Source organism: Orycteropus afer, unplaced genomic scaffold (genome assembly GCF_000298275.1).
Source record: "Orycteropus afer afer isolate SDZICR_OR568_19922 unplaced genomic scaffold, OryAfe1.0 scaffold00128, whole genome shotgun sequence".
NCBI lineage: Eukaryota > Metazoa > Chordata > Mammalia > Tubulidentata > Orycteropodidae > Orycteropus > Orycteropus afer.
Window position 1 is genome coordinate 7,008,923 of NW_006921715.1, and position 14,843 is coordinate 7,023,765.

The window sequence follows — 14,843 nt, forward strand, 5'->3', positions numbered from 1 at the left end:
GGGACTAGCAGCGTGGGGCGGTGCCTGGAGGGTGGACTGGGCTAGGAGGGTGAGGTGGGGTGGGATGGAAATGGGGCTGGGGGTCTTCTGAGGGCAGGGGGGCAGCAGGACTGGGAGGGTGGGGCCGGGCCAGGCAGCCCTGCAGTTGCAGAAGCCCAGTGGAGGCAGCCGGGGAAGCCCTGAGAGGAGCAGACCTGTCCAGCCTGGGCTCTGCAGGCTCTGGTGGGAGGGCTGTCCACCATCCCCTCCCAGACGGCTGTCATGAGTTGTCTGCACAGACACCCCTCCCTCACCATCTGCAGCCCCCGGGCATATGTCCCCGCACAAGACCGACCCTGGTTCCCTGGTCACCTCAACGCCTCCCCTCAGGCCCAAGCCCCACCTGCCGCTCCTTAGAAGCTCCGTGGTGCCCGCACAGGCACCCAGTGCCTCGAGGTGGCTGCCTGAGACAGTGACAGTAAGGGCAGCTGGCTGTTGTGGACACATCTCGTCTGGCTGTGGCCTAGGGGCGTCTCCTCTGCTGGGTCTGCCCACCAAAGTCCTGGCTGCCTGACCCCTGGCCCCTCTCTTCATCTGCTCAGCTGCGTCCCTCTGCGTGGCCAGCAGAGGGCGCCCAGCCCCACTCCTTGAGTGGCTAGTTGGCTGATGGATTCAACTAGGTGGATGGCTCTGCTTGAAGGGCTGTCAGTGCGGGCTACTCAGGCCCGTGTGGGTCACTGGGACTCTCAGAACTGGGCCCCACGCAGCCCCTGCCCTGGCCCAGCGTGACCACCCTCTGGGCAGTGGTGGCTGGAGGAGAAGCTTCACAACCAGCCTCTCCCCGGTACTCCCTGCCTCCCCCGGTCGGTGGCTTCCTGGGAGGGCTCGCGTCTTTCCTGGGCCTGGAAGGCCCTTCCCCATGTTTGTCTGTCGATGTCCTCTGTGTGCCTGACCCATCAGCATCGTGCACCTCTCCCGTCCCACTGGGCGGAGAGTCTGAGAGCAGGGGATGGAGGGCTCTCACTCATAGCCCCTCAGCACGGGCCTCTCCAGGGCCACTGGGCTGGCCTGGGGCCTTGGCGAGTGCTGACGGGCCCCTGCCTGTGTGCTGTGCCTGAGGGACCTTGGCTGGAGGTCGATGGGGGGACTGTGTCTTTGGCTTGTATGCTCTGGTGGTCTGAGGGCTGAATCGGAGGTCGGGGGGAGAGCAGGGGCCTGGGTGGCCGCTCGGACACCAGGAGGAGGCCAGCGGGTGGAGGGCGAGCCAGCCAGAGAGTGTCTGTCCGGCTGCAGAGGTATTACGAGCAGTACCACGGCTTTGTGGTCATCCACGGCACCGACACCATGGCCTTCGCTGCCTCTACGCTCTCCTTTGTGCTGGAAAACCTGCGGAAGCCTGTAATCTTCACCGGGGCCCAGGTGACGAGGCCGTCCAGAATGGGGTCCCCAGCAGGGAAGCAGAGTGGGGGGTCCCGGGCGCAGGCGGGCATCATCACAGCTGTCGAGGGTCAGGGTTGGCCTGGCCGGGGTGTCTGTGGCCTGCCTTCTCTGAGCGGCCCAAGCGCACCCAGCCCTCCCTGCTCTCAGACAAGGGGCCGATCCTGCCTGTGGGTTCCCCATGCCCCTCTGGCCGCCGGCCTGCTCGGTGACTGCCCATGGGGTCTCCCCCAGGTACCGATCCATGCTCTCTGGAATGACGGCCGCGAGAACCTGCTGGGGGCGCTGCTGATGGCTGCCCAGTACCTGATCCCCGAGGTGCCCGTGCTTGGCTGGGGCTTGACGGGCAGAGGGGTTGGCTGCGTGGGCCGGGGGCTGGACGCCAGCTCTCAGGGATCCTGGGGGCAGGGGGCACACAAGTGGGTTTAAAGAGTTCGTTGTTTTACTTCACACGGGATGCATGATGCATGAAAAACAAAAACTGGAGAAAGTGGGTGCGCCAGTCACCCTCACTCTTCCCAGAAACACCATCAGCAGTGTGGTGGTTTCCTCCCAACTTCCATTTTGACGCCTGGCTGGTGTGAATGGGGAGCATGTTGTTGTTGTTGTTGTTATGTGCCGTCGAGTCGGACCCGACCCATAGCGACCCCTCCTTGGGTTTCTGAGGCAGTATCACTATGGAAGTAGATTGCCCCATCTTCCGTCCGAGGAGTGGCTGGTGGGTTTGAACCGCCAGCCTTCTGGTTAGCAGTCAAGTGCCTTAGCCTCTGCCACAGAGCATAGTAGGCTGCAAACAGAGGGCTGGAGGTCGGAGTCCACCCAGTGCTGCCTCAGGAGATAGGCTGGCCGTCCGCTTGTGAGAAATCAGCTTGGGGTCCTGACACCCACGGGTTCCGGAGCCAGAGTGGACCCCACGGCAACGGGGTTTCGCATCACACGTGTGTGTACGTGACACGTATCTGTAAACGTGGACAGCACCGAATGCGGACTTGGAGTCTGCACTCTTCTTTCCCCGTTTCCGGCAGCTTCTCAGGGAGGCGTTTACAAGGGCTCCCTCCCCACCGCTCCTGCTTGGCCGGGGGGCCCCTTCTGTCTTGGGTGTTTCCCTTCCTGCGGGGGTGCGCCTTTGTTTGGGGGCAGCAGTTCCAAGACCTGCTTTGCTGTCCCCGGCTGTCCTGTCCCGGGCTGGGGGGCCAGGCTGGGCCTCCCTGAGGGAACCAGCACTGGGCAGTGGAGGCTGGGGTCTACTTGTGTTCATGAGGGTGGCCCCTGCAGGACTGTGGCTTTGCCATGGCGGTGAAAGGGTGTGTGAGCTGGGGGCTGCTGCCTGCAAGGCTGCTCCTAGGAGCTCTTTTGTCGGGGACCTCCTCTCTGCGTGTGGTGAGGGGGCCCTCCTGGGGTACAGGCTCTCCTGCTGTCTGCAGGGAGGGAGCCAGATGGCGAGTGGGGGCTCCGGTGGCGGCCCTGCGCTGAGCCGCACCCCTCCCTTCCCTCAGGTCTGTCTGTACTTCCAGAACCAACTGTTCCGGGGCAACAGGGCCACCAAGGTGGACTCTCGGAGGTTCGCGGCTTTCTGCTCCCCCAACCTGCCCCCTCTGGCCACCGTGGGCGCTGACATCATAAGTAAGCTGAGTAGCACCAGCAGGGTGGGTGCGGCCGGCTCTCTCCGGGGCTGGTGGGGGCGGCATGCTGGGTCCTGCCTCACCCGTCGGCTTCTGCCCTGGGCCATGGAGAAGCCAGAGGGCAGCGTGGGGGGAGGAGCATAGGGGCCACAGGTCACTGTGGGCTTGGAGCTCGAGGAGCAGGATTGGGGGTCTTCCTTGGCCGTGTGGACCCCAAGCCAGGCCTCTGTGCCTTTGTCCTGCCTGGACATGGCACTGCAGGTTCCTGGAGTGTGGCCTCATCCTTGCAGCCTCCCTGGGAGTTCTGGGGACGTCCTCTGTGCTCTGCGCCTGCTGGGTCGGTCTTGAGGCTACCCCTCCACAGGCCAGAGCCCTTTGGGGAGGTCTTGCCCTGGGTGCCAGGGCCTCGTTCCCAGGATGGCTGTGGTACACGGTGGCGCTGGCTCGTGAACCAGCCCCCTGCCTACCCTGTGTGGTGGTGTCAGCCCCTCCTGTCCCAGGCCTGGCCACCCAGGCAGGGAGGAAAGTGTGGGTGGGGACCAAGTCCCCCTTCTCTGGGGCTCCGAGTGGCGCTTCCTGGAGACCCAGTGGCTGGGGAGCAGAGGTGGCAGACCCGGACCCTAAGGCCTCTGTCACGTCAGCCCAGATGGAGGCAGGGAGCCCTCTGCCAGGCCATGTCAGCCCAGACGGAGGCAGGGAGCCCTCTGCCAGGCCACGTCAGCCCAGACGGAGGCAGGGAGCCCTGCGGACGCAGACCTGAGGGTGGCACTAAGCTTGTCTCCCACGCCAAGTCCTGGGCTGCCAACTGGCCAGGGCACCAACGTGTGGTGCCTGAGAACCCGATGCCTTGCACCCCCGATGGCAGCCTGGTCTGGCACCTGGCGCTGAGAGGCTTCAGAGTCAGAGCAAGGCCCCGGGGAACAGTGGCGTCAGGGCTGAGGCTGGCCCCAGGCTAGGTCAGGGCCATCCCGCCTGCTTTCCGTAAGGCCACCATCGGGTCCCTGTCCAAGTCAGGGTGAGGGCAGGTGGGGTGTCCTTGTGTGGTGCTCACCCCTGACCCCGCCGAATCCCTCAGGGAACCTGGGTCAGGAGGCCTGCCTGGCCTCAGCGCCGGTCGGGCGGGGTGGTGTAGGGGTAGCAGCGGCCCTGCCTTTCCTGGGTGTCCAGGCTGCCCTGTCCTTGCCACCGGCTCCTGGGCTTAGAGGAGGACTCGGGGCCGCTGTGAGAGCCTGTCTCCACCCGGCACCTTCTTGCCCTGAGTCCGCCCCCCGCCCAGGTGCATCTCACTGGGTGGTCAGGTTGCCTGGTTCCAGCCCAGCCTGCCTCCCACTCGCAGTGGCCACGCAGTGCCCCAGTGTCCTCCTTGGTACCCTGGATGGTGCCACCTGCCCCAGGCATGCTGGGCTGCCCAGGCCGCCTGTGGACCTGGTGACAGTCATCTCTCCCTCCAGGGTGTCAGTGGTGCCGCCACCCTGTCTCTAAGGCACCTGCCGCTGGGGGTGGGGGGCCCAGGGGGGAGCCGGTGAGGGAAGGACTTGGGGTGCAGAGAGGACCCCTCTGGCTCTAGGAGCACTGGCCCCGGCCATTGGCCAGCCAAGGGGCAGTACAGGGTCCTTGATGTGGCTACTGTGGGCAGCCGCTCCGTGAACGCCCCTCTGGAGCCGCAACTCTGGGGACAGGGGTGGCAGCAAGCACCTTATCAGCTCTCCCAGAGGACGTCTAATTTGAGGTGAGGATTTCAGCTGGAGAGCAGATAAGGAGCAGGGGCTGATGGGTGCTCTGGCCGCAGGGGAGGGGAGTGGAGGGCCTGGCTCCGTCCTCTCGCCTCCAGCTGCTCGTCTCCCAGGGGTCCGAGAAGCAGCCAGTGTCCAGAATGGCTCTGTTTATTACACACGGATTCGCTGGGGCTCCAGGCTTGGCGTGCCTGCATGCGGCGGGGAGAGGAGGTGTCCTGCTGGGGGTCCGGGAGCCCCCTTTTCACCTCCTCCCCTTTCTCGTCCTGGCCCTGCACCTGGCTCCGTGACCTCAGTTTCCCCGGGCTGCAGGAGGGGGCCTCTGTGGCCCCTGCTCTCCTCAGCAGCCTCGGGCAGCCCAGTCCTTGGCCCCGGCTCCTGGGCTTAGAGGCCAGTTGCCTGGCTGCTCCTCTGCCCGGAAGTTGAGGCGGTCAGTGGCTCGGTCACACTGTGCACACACTGACCCTCTAGGTTCCAGAGGTGCTCTGGGCAGGGGGCCGAGTGTAAGGGGTGCTGACTCGCCACATCTGCCCCTCTGTGCCTTGCAGGGCCTGTCATTCTGGATGTGTGGAGGAGGCGGGGGCGGGCTAGGCTTCTGACTTGGGGGCTTTCTTGCCCCAAAGGTGAAGGGTCCAGAGACCCATCCATCCATCCGTCCATTCCCTCCTTGGGTCACTATCCCTTGCTCCTTCAGCTTGCGTGCTGGGTGGCGTGTAGGTGTGGGTCAGGTGGGGCCAGGTGTCTGCTTAGTGAGGGGGCCAAAGCTGCCTGGTCAGAGGATGCTTGGGAAGGTGGGGACGTGGTGGGCGGAGGGGACGTGGTGGGAGCGGGGGACGTGGTGGGCGGAGGGGATGTGGTGGGAGGAGGGGATGTGGTGGGCGTCTACCTCAGCCACTGGGCAGTGAGCACCTGTAGGGACGCAGCACCCCAAAGTGCTTCCAGTTCCCAGCGGGTTCCCTGGGCCCCCTGAGTTCCGTGCCTGTGGTCCCTCAGCCAGGAACACTGTTAGCCACTCCTCTGCAGCTGTGAGGCTCTGCTTCCCTCGCCCCTCCCAGGGCCACTCACCCTCGTCACCCACCCCTACCTCCTCCAGCCCCTGGGTCCACTGCAAGCTTGGCTCCTTGGATGAATGACCAAGGGCAGGAGGACTTGGTGGGGATGCAGTCTAGCGGGGCAGGAGGGGTTGCTGCCCGGTTCTAGGCTGTGAGGACTGGTGGGGATCCACAGGAGTGGGTGTTGCTGGCAGGCTCCCCCAGGCCCCTTCCATCCCCTGTCCTCAGTCAACCAGCAGCTGGTGCGGAAGGTTCGTGGACAGGACCCGCTCGTGGTGCACAGCGGCTTGGAGCGTGACGTGGGCGTGCTGCGTCTGTACCCTGGGATCCCCGGCTCCCTGGTAGGCCCCGCCCACTCCTCCGAGCACCCCCTGCAGACCCTGTGCCCACCCGGCCAGGGCAGACCGCCACTGGGAATCCCAGCATGGGTGACGGTGCCCCCCTGGGAGCCCTTCCAGCAGGAACCCTGATGTGCCCCCATCACCCCAGGCCCACTTGTTGGGGGCAGACATGGTGGCCCAGCCCTGGGGGTCCTGGGCCATGTCCCCGGCAGCCAGGACAGGGCAGGGCTGAGTCAGCAGTGGGGCCATCCTGGGACCGTCCCTGTGTGAGTTGCTACCGGACACAAGACCCGTCCTCTGCCTTCCGGCTGGAGCCTTGTGTACTCGAGGGGTGTAGGGGCTACTGGCCCTCGGGCCTTCTGTTTGCTTTCCCAAATTCCTGACAGGTCAGAGCAGGTAGCTGCCAGGCCGGGGGTGGCCAAGGGGTCCAGGTGGGGTAGCTCCTGGGGCCCTGGTGTCCCCTCAGCTCCCCCTGGCCTCGTCTCAGGCTTTTCCACAGGGCCTGATCTGTGGCCATGCCAGGTGCGGCCTCTCGGCTTGCACACAGGTGGCCTTTGGAGGGGGTGGTCTCCGATGGATGCTCCTGGATGTAGGGACAGCCCTGCAGTGCCTCTGGCTGGCGGTCCCCTCTGCTTTGGGGCCAGTGTCCGTCCTCTACAGAGAGGAGGGAGCCAGGCGGCCAGGTCTGCTAGGCTGTCCCCAGAGCCACGCCCTCACCTGTCGTCCCCCAGGTCCGGGCCTTCCTGCAGCCTCCCCTCAAGGGCGTGGTCCTGGAGACCTTTGGCTCGGGCAATGGGCCCACCAAGCCTGAGCTGCTGCAGGAGCTGCGGGCCGCGGCCAGCCGGGGCCTGCTCATTGTCAACTGCACCCACTGCCTCCAGGGCCCTGTGACCTCGGACTACGCTGCTGGCGTGGTGGGCGGGGACTGGTGGCCGGGGCATGGAGGGGGTCTCTGGAAGGGCGGTGGGCGGGGATCAGTGGCCTGGGCGCAAGGAGAGGCAGGACAGAGGGTGCATGACCACTCGCCTCCCTGAAGGCCTTGGTGGGCACCGGCCTGGTCCCCGGCTCTGACATGACCTCGGAGGCTGCGCTGGCCAAACTGGCTTATGTGCTGGGGCTCCCGGGGCTGAGCCTGGACGACAGGAAGCAGGTGTGCAGGGCCCTCGGAGGGCGGTGGGCCGAGCACTGCCTGGGGTGACTCGGGAGAGTGTGGGGCCAGCCCAGGGTGTGGAATATGGGGGGACCTGGGGGGGCTGGGGTGCAGGCTGCGGGTCTCCCCAGTGCTCCCATATGCCCTGTCCCCTCTCTCCTCCAGGCAGGCCCAGACACAGCCTGGGGGTGCTGGCCTATTTGGGGGAGGCGGGGCCTGGCAGGCTACCCTCCAGCCCATGCACACAGCGGGGGGTCCCAGCCCCGACACCTGGCCCTTGGTGGCCCGTCTGGGTCGAGCCTCCTGTGCTCCCACAGCTGCTGGCCCAGGATCTTCGTGGAGAGATGACTCTGCCGGCCTCCGAGCTCGAGCCCGCACTTCGGGGGAGCCCGCTGGGGCACCAGGTGGCCCAGTTCCTCAGGCTGAGCAACAGCCAGGTGCCGGCCGATGAGGGGGCTGAACGGGGCTGCTGCGTGGGTCCGGGCTGTGCGCGCCCTCAGCCTGGTAGAGCCCCACACAGCTAGCGGCCTCATCATTCGTGGTGCGGGCTGGGCCCTGCCAGGCCACAGGGTGGGGCAGCTGTGGGCCCGTGCTGGGCTGGGCGCTGCCTCCCCACTGGCCCCGCCGGGCCTGGCGTGGGGCTGCTGGGAGGTGCCGAGTGCTAGAGCCGGGGCTCCTGGCCCACGGCTGCCTGCCCCAGCCCCTGGAGAGGTGGCCCAGCCTGGGCCCCGGCCCCCCTAGCACATGAGTCGCTGGCCTGACTCGGAAAAGCTGGAACCAAGGCTGCTTCCCGGCCTTGAGTGGAGCTCGGGGGGAGCCAGGCTCTTGGTGCCCCACAGCATGGCCCCTGCAGCTGGGGCCCGTGCCTCGGTGTCCCCCGCTACACAGGGGCAGAGGTGGGGACGGGAGGTAGCTCTGCGGCGGCTGGAGTGGGCAGTCGTCAGGTGGAGGGGCTGTCTGGGTGGCCTGTCACGAGGTGGCTGTGTCCACCTCTGCTGCTGTAGGTGGCATCCCTTTATAGGATATGGCCACCCCGTGTAGCATGTGGTGAGCAGGGGGCCCTTTGCTCTGAGGCCAGCCTCTGGTACCTTGGGGGACTCCCCAGCAAGCTTGGGGCTCCCAGGCGACCTGCTGTCCTCTGAGTGCCGGGTGGCCTGGGGGTCCTGCAGGGATGGGCAGGTGGGTGCAGGACCCTTCTTTCGGGGAAGACAGGGCACCCCTCCCCATGTGCCCCAGCGGGTGACTTGTGTGTTTACCCCAGCTTCCTCCACAGCGGTGGGGCAGCAGAGGACCCGGGCCCTTAGAGGGTCACACAGGGACCTCCGATCCGTGGCTTTGCTCCCAGGAAGCAGGGGTCTAGATGGGCCTCTGGGTGGGCTAGTGCGAGTCGAACCCAGGACTTTGGGATGTGACAGCCTGGGCTCCTCCTGTTCCCGTGGGTAGAAGTGAGGCTGGGCTGGTGGGTAGACCCTCAGTCCAGGGCCCTGCTGCTGGCGGTGGCTGGCGGGTGGCTGGTGCTCAGGTCTCCTCTGCCTGCCCCCCTGGGGTGCTGAGGCCCCAGGGCATGGGTCCCAGTGCTGCGTCACCCCCAGGAGTTCAGTGCTGTGTGGGATGCCTTGCTGCCCGGTCTGGCCTGTGCGGCAGCCCGTGCTGGGGACCTGGAGGCGCTGCGGGTGCTGGTGGCTGCGGTGAGCTTCCAGCCTCCTCCCCAGCCTCAGCCAGGCCTGGAGGGACGGGGGCGGGGCAGGCCAGCCCTGCCCAAGGGAGTGACAGGCCCTGTGTCCGCCCAGGGCTGTGACCTGAGCATGAAGGACTTTAACGGACAGACCCCACTGCACGTGGCCGCCCGCGTGGGCCACCCTGGAGCCGTCAGCATGCTGCTGTGCAGAGGGGCTGACGTGAACGCCCGTAGCGAGGACGGCCTCAGCCCACTGCTGCTGGCCGTGAGGGGCAGGTACTGGGCGGTCTGGGTGCTGCGTGGACACGGGGGGGGCCGCCACGGGCAGGATGGCCACAGCAGGCACAGAGAGGACCCGTGTTTACCTGGGGCCACACAGCGCCCCTCACAGAGCTAGGGAAGAAGGTGCTTCCCGCAGCCCCACAAATCCTCCACCCTGGGCACCGAGGACTCACAGTGACCGCCGTGGGGGCTGTGCAGAGCAAGGCTTCTGAGAGGAGGTAACCAGCCAGCCCCTGGCCCTGGGTTTCTAGCAAGGAAAACCTATCCGGCCAAAGCGAGAGGGGTCTGGGGGCTCCGTGCTGTAGTTGCCCCTGTGGGTGGGCCCTGGCCGAGGGCAATAGGGCATGAGTTAGAGCCCTGTCCAGACCAGACGAGCAGGTCAAGGTAGGCTGGGGTGTTGCACAGGTGCCCTTGGAGGCAGGGTCAGCCTGAGGGTGTGGGGAGGGGTCCCCAAGCTGGCCTCACCCACCAATCCCTGGCTCTTGGAAGGCAGAGCCTGGCCTGGGTGTGTGGGTGACGGCCACCCTCATGCTGAAGCCCCAGGCCAGTGGGCTGGCTGGCTGGGGTGCAGGTGTGGGGCCCCCGAGGTCTGGGCTCCAGAAGGAGGAGTAGGGTCCCTGCAGGCTGCTGTCGGACCCCGCACCCTGAGAGGTTTCCTGGTCTGCAGTGGTGTCAGGGGGCTGCACCTGCAGTGGGGAGGTTGTAGAGAAACACTCATGAAGGGTCAGTCGCCAATGGGGAGGCTGGGGACAACGGGGTGCAGGGAGAGGTGGCCTTGCTGGGGTCACAGGACTGGCCCTTAGCTCTGATGGCCCCTCCCTGTCATGGAGCCCACGTGGGCAGGGCTTGGGCGGCGGCCAGCGTGTGACAGCACACATGGGCTTTTGAGGCCCCAGACGCCACAGCGTTCCCTGGTGGGGCTGGGTCGGCGTCTCTTTTCTCTGAGGGCACCTGGCCCACGGGGTGATGAAGGCTAATCGTGATGTCTCCCCAACGGCTGGCCTGTCTGGTTGACACTCCGAACTTAGGGCAGATGGGGGTGGTGGAAAGGGGGGCGAGGCAGCTGTGCCTGGGGAGGCTTGGGGCCACGGCGCCCTGGTCAAGGGACTCACGGTCCTGCGAGGCTGCAACTGCCCAGCTGCGGCCCAGAGTGGGGGGCCCGCAGTGTGTCTGCTCCTATAACCTCCCCCCCAAAGGCGGAGGCAGCATCAGTGCTAAGAGTGCATGTGGGTGTGCACATGCACACGGGAGTGTGTGTGTGTGTACATGGGGGACACAGTGCATGGGGAACATGTGTGCGTACAGGGAACATGTGTGTACATGCACATGGGGAACACGTGTGAGTGTGTATATGCAGGAACGTGTGAGCACATGTGTATCACACAAGAACAAATGTGTGAGCATGTATGTGTACGCAGGAACGTGTGCACACATACATGTTAAGAATACACTTGGGAGGCATTGTGCATGTAGGAGCACACGTGTGTGTGTGTGTTTACACAGGAATGTGTGGGGGTCGGGGCCTGGGACTCTGTTTTCTGACAGCAGAAGTGACCTCAGGTGGGGTAGGGGCACAGGTCATCTGACCTGCTAGTCCTGGGGCCACCACCTCTCCCTGGGGCTCTTCCTACACTGTGATCCTGAGTCCCCTCCACTACCATCTTGGGGTCCCCCCCAGGGTTCACCCTGGGTCTCCCCGCCTGTGACCCTGGGTCCCCCTCAACTGTGAGTCTCTGGCGGTTCTTTGTCAACTGCGCTGGACGCTAGGGGAACCTTCTACACAGACATGGTGGGTGTTACTTCAGGCCTCAGACCAGGAGAGGGGCTGGGGGTGTGGGAGGGGCTGGGAGGGCACCCAGCTGGGGGTGGTCTAGGCTGAGATTCCAGAGGGCGTCCTCGGGTGTGGGCGGATAGCATGAGCTCATCTGTCTTGGCCCTCTGTCCCCGCCCTGGCTGTCACAACACCCCCCGGACCGGTCTGGGCTCCCTGACTCGCTCCCCTGCCCAGCTGCCCGCCAGGGGCCCACCTGCCCAGCTGGGCCCAGAAACACCAGCCCGCCACAAAGGGCTCCGATGGGGGAGCACGTAGTCTGGGACCCTCCTCCCAACGCTTCCGAATCTGGGCAGGGAAAGCGGCCCTGTTAGTGAGGACACTGCCCCACGCTACCTCTGCCCCCAGCCCCCTGGCGTCCTCGATGCTCTAGTCCCACTGGTCTGCCCAATGTTCCATTCCCACCCACCCTCAGTGGCAGAACCTGGGCCTGGTTGACTTGGTTTCCCCAGACCCAGCTCGGGGCCTGGCCTGGAGAGGCTGTCAATATGTGCATCTGATTCATGGGGGGACTGTCCCCAGGTGCCCACGGGACTGCACTGGCCTTTGCAAGGGGCCAGGGGAGACCATGTGGGGTTTGAGTTGCTGATAGAGGGCTCTTAGCAGGGTTGACTGAGGCCCCCAGTCCTGAGACCTTGTGGACCTCCGTGGTCTGGGAGGGGCCTGGGCTGGGGTCTGGATGGGCCGTGGCGGTCTGGGCGGGCGGACAGCCCCTCTGAGTACCCGGGCAGGGCCTGGCTGAGGGCGGCCACTCAGCACGGTTTCTCACGGCAGGCACCAGCGGGTCATCAGGCTGCTGCGAGCAGCTGGGGCCTGCCTGTCCGCACAGGAGCTGGAGGACGCGGGGACAGAGCTGTGCAGGTGGGGGCTGCTGTTGCACCTGGGGAGTGGGGCCGGGAGTGGCTGGAGGGAGGCCAGGTCAGCAGCGGGGGGGGGCAGCAAGACCCCCGCCTGCACGTGGCTGCACCTGCTCAGCTGGGATCCGGAGGGATTCCTGCCCAGGCCGTGGGCCGTGGGGTCACCCCGCCGGGTGGCTGAGTCCCGGGTGGGCTCCGTTGCAGGTAGGGGAACTGAGGTAGCCGGGGAGCAGTCAGGCCCGGAGGAAGCGGGGACACCACCCCCGTCCCAGGCTCTTGGGGGTGGGCTGTGGAGGGACAGGAGGAAGGCGCCTCCAGGGGGACACGGACGGGGAGCTGGGGTGCATCTGGGAGGGGTGTGATTCCCCCCAGAGTGACCTAGCGACACTGGGGGGTGGGGGCTGCTGCTGGTACCTGGATGAGGATCCCAGTCGCGGGGGCGCTTTGGCGAAGGCGTCTCCCACTGCTCCCCTGTGTGGGGGTCGGCGTGGGCTCCCCAAGGAGGAGGGTGAGGCAGGCACGGGACGGGGGGCTCTGCACCGTCCCTCCCCCGCCCCAGCCAGGAACCCCCTGTGGTCTCTGGCTCCCTCCGTGAGCTGGTACTCCTCTGAAGCACGCGGCTGACAGCGTGTGGGTGTGCGTGCACGTGCACGTGTGTGCGAGCCCTCTTGAGTCACTGTCACACCCACTCGGTGAAACCAGACTCCAGGTCGCCCAGCTGCCCCAGCTCCTCCGGCCGCAGGGCATGGCGCTGCTGGGTCAGCTGTTTGGGGCGCTCTGTTGAGGGAGGTGGGAGGCGCCGGGCTCTGTCAGCTCTCTCCACCTCCAGGCTGGCCTCCCGGGGAGATGGCAAAGGCCTGCGATTGTGGTGGCAAGCAGGGGCAGACCTGGGGCTGCCGGGCTACGATGGGCGGCCTGCCCTGCAAGTTGTAAGTGCCTCCAGTGCCTCTACTCCGTCTGCCGCCTCCTCCAGGAAGGCTTCCTGGCAGGTCCCCCGCTCCCACCTCCTGACTCGTGGGCAGTCCCTGCTGTCTGGTGCTGGGGTGGGATGGCGGGGGGTGGAGGGGGTGGGAGCGGGGAGGGTGGGGAGAGCCTCCCCTCCCCGACCCGGGCCCCTCCCTGGGCCGACAGCCAGAGGCCCGAGGTGCCTGCTGCGGGGGCAGGTGGAGATTCCTGCGGAGTGTCCTGTTGAGTGGGTCTAGGTCGCAGACCAGCGTTCCTGAGGCAGTCCCCCACCCCCACAGGCAGAATCTACCGGAAACCTGGACGTGGTTGCCCTCCTGCAGCACCTCGAGGGCAGGGCCCCGGACCCTGTGAGCCCCTGCCTGGGCAGGGCTGCTGGCTTCCCGTGATAGATGCCCCGAGCCCGGGCCTGTGGAGCGTGTGCAGTGCTGGGGACAGAGTGGGAGGAGGGGAGACGTCTCCCCGGGGGCTGGGTCGGCTGAGCCCCTCTCGTGGGCCTAGGGTGGGACACACACTACAGGGGGCCGGAGCAGTCTGGGAGGGCTTCCCTAAAAGGGAGGGTGACCTCACACCAGGCCAGCCACTGTGGGGCCCGGAGGGACAAAGCCTCATCAAGCCCTCCTGCCTCCCCAGGGCCTCCTCCACACCCCAGGAACCGGCCTTGACGGCCAGGCTGGGCCCAGCCCCAGCTGACGCCCCCACCCTGCTCTGTGGCCCTGCCTTGGACACCGCCTGGCCTCCACAGCTGCACACATTATATTCTCAGAAAGTGCTGCCTGTTGTCTACCTTGCAGCCCTCCTGCTGCAGTGTAGGCCCTGCCCTCCTGCTGGGACCTGAGTGGGGACCTCCCTCCTGGCTCTATGGTGGTTTCTGTGACTTTCCATGACAAAGCCTGGGAGCCAGCTGGGCAACTGACAATAAAACACGCTCTGTCCCCAGCCCCAAAGCCTGGCTCCAGTGGTCTGTCTGAGTCCAGGACTGTGGCTGTGCATGGTGGGAGGGCCCCAAGCTCTGGGGCAGAGGGAGCGGGGTGGGGAGGGCCACGTGGCCAATCGGCGATGGTGAGGGTGTGAGTCCTGAGCCAGCCTGGGGCTGAGGCAGAGGGTGGCTCAGGGTGTGTGGTAACTGGGCCAGGCAGCCCCCACCCATCTTGATCCTTCTCACTCTTGTCTCTGAAGTCACCTCCTCCGGAAGCCCCCAGCCCTGAGTGAAGCTGCTTTGGCCTCACTCTCCTTGGACGACTCTGTCCAGACTCTGCCCATGGTGTCATCTGGTCTCTGCACTCACAAGGCCCTCAGGTCCTGCTGACCCCCGAATCCCTGGGCACGGGCATGGCAGGGCTCTGAGGTGGCAGAGCCAGCAAGCCGTCGCAGAGACTTCACACCTTCTTGGCACCCACAGCACCCGGTCCCCCACCCACCGAGGGCCAGCCCCTCCCAGGCCGGCTCCTGGAGGAGGCGGGAACAGGAGACCTGGGCCTGCCTCATTTTGCTAGCTGGGCTGGGTAGGTAGGGGCTGGGCCTGCTTCGGGCAGTGTGCTGATGGGTGGGCCTGCTGTGGCCTGAGTGGAGGGTGGGAGGAGAGTGGGCGAGCGGCCGTATGCCTCGTCGGTGGCCCAGCTGGGTTGAAGGCAGTCTGTGGACCCTGGCCGTTCTCCATCCAGATACTGCAAGTTCCAGAATCCCAGCTACCAGCGCTGAGCCTGGCCTGGGCTGGCCTAGGGCCGCCCACCCTCACACGCAGTCTCTGAGCCCTACCCAGTCCCCCACCCTGATGGTACTCTTCTAACTGCCCCCATGAGGCTTGGGTCTGTCTGTCCATTTCTGTCTGCCCGTCTGGCCCAGGACCGGGGACTCAGTCTGAGGCCTGTGCCCTGCTGACACTGGGCAAAAGCTTGACCCGCCAGCTCCCTGAGGC

General features: G+C 66.2%; 1 protein-coding gene across 1 annotated transcript in view; it reads left to right on the plus strand.

Moving 5' to 3' along the window:
• Positions 1 to 14,626, plus strand: part of ASPG (asparaginase) — a 35,913-nt gene extending 21,287 nt beyond the window's left edge. Inside the window, exons 4-18 of the mRNA XM_007944623.1 lie at positions 1,273 to 1,398; positions 1,651 to 1,734; positions 2,913 to 3,039; positions 6,052 to 6,164; positions 6,896 to 7,078; positions 7,201 to 7,314; positions 7,632 to 7,751; positions 8,907 to 9,002; positions 9,105 to 9,268; positions 11,880 to 11,966; positions 12,792 to 12,891; positions 13,207 to 13,275; positions 13,578 to 13,734; positions 14,328 to 14,430; positions 14,590 to 14,626. Of these exons, the coding sequence (XP_007942814.1) occupies positions 1,273 to 1,398; positions 1,651 to 1,734; positions 2,913 to 3,039; positions 6,052 to 6,164; positions 6,896 to 7,078; positions 7,201 to 7,314; positions 7,632 to 7,751; positions 8,907 to 9,002; positions 9,105 to 9,268; positions 11,880 to 11,966; positions 12,792 to 12,891; positions 13,207 to 13,275; positions 13,578 to 13,734; positions 14,328 to 14,430; positions 14,590 to 14,626 (1,680 nt within the window). The remainder of the gene's footprint in view (positions 1 to 1,272; positions 1,399 to 1,650; positions 1,735 to 2,912; positions 3,040 to 6,051; positions 6,165 to 6,895; positions 7,079 to 7,200; positions 7,315 to 7,631; positions 7,752 to 8,906; positions 9,003 to 9,104; positions 9,269 to 11,879; positions 11,967 to 12,791; positions 12,892 to 13,206; positions 13,276 to 13,577; positions 13,735 to 14,327; positions 14,431 to 14,589) is intronic.
• The last annotated feature ends 217 nt before the right edge of the window (positions 14,627 to 14,843 follow it).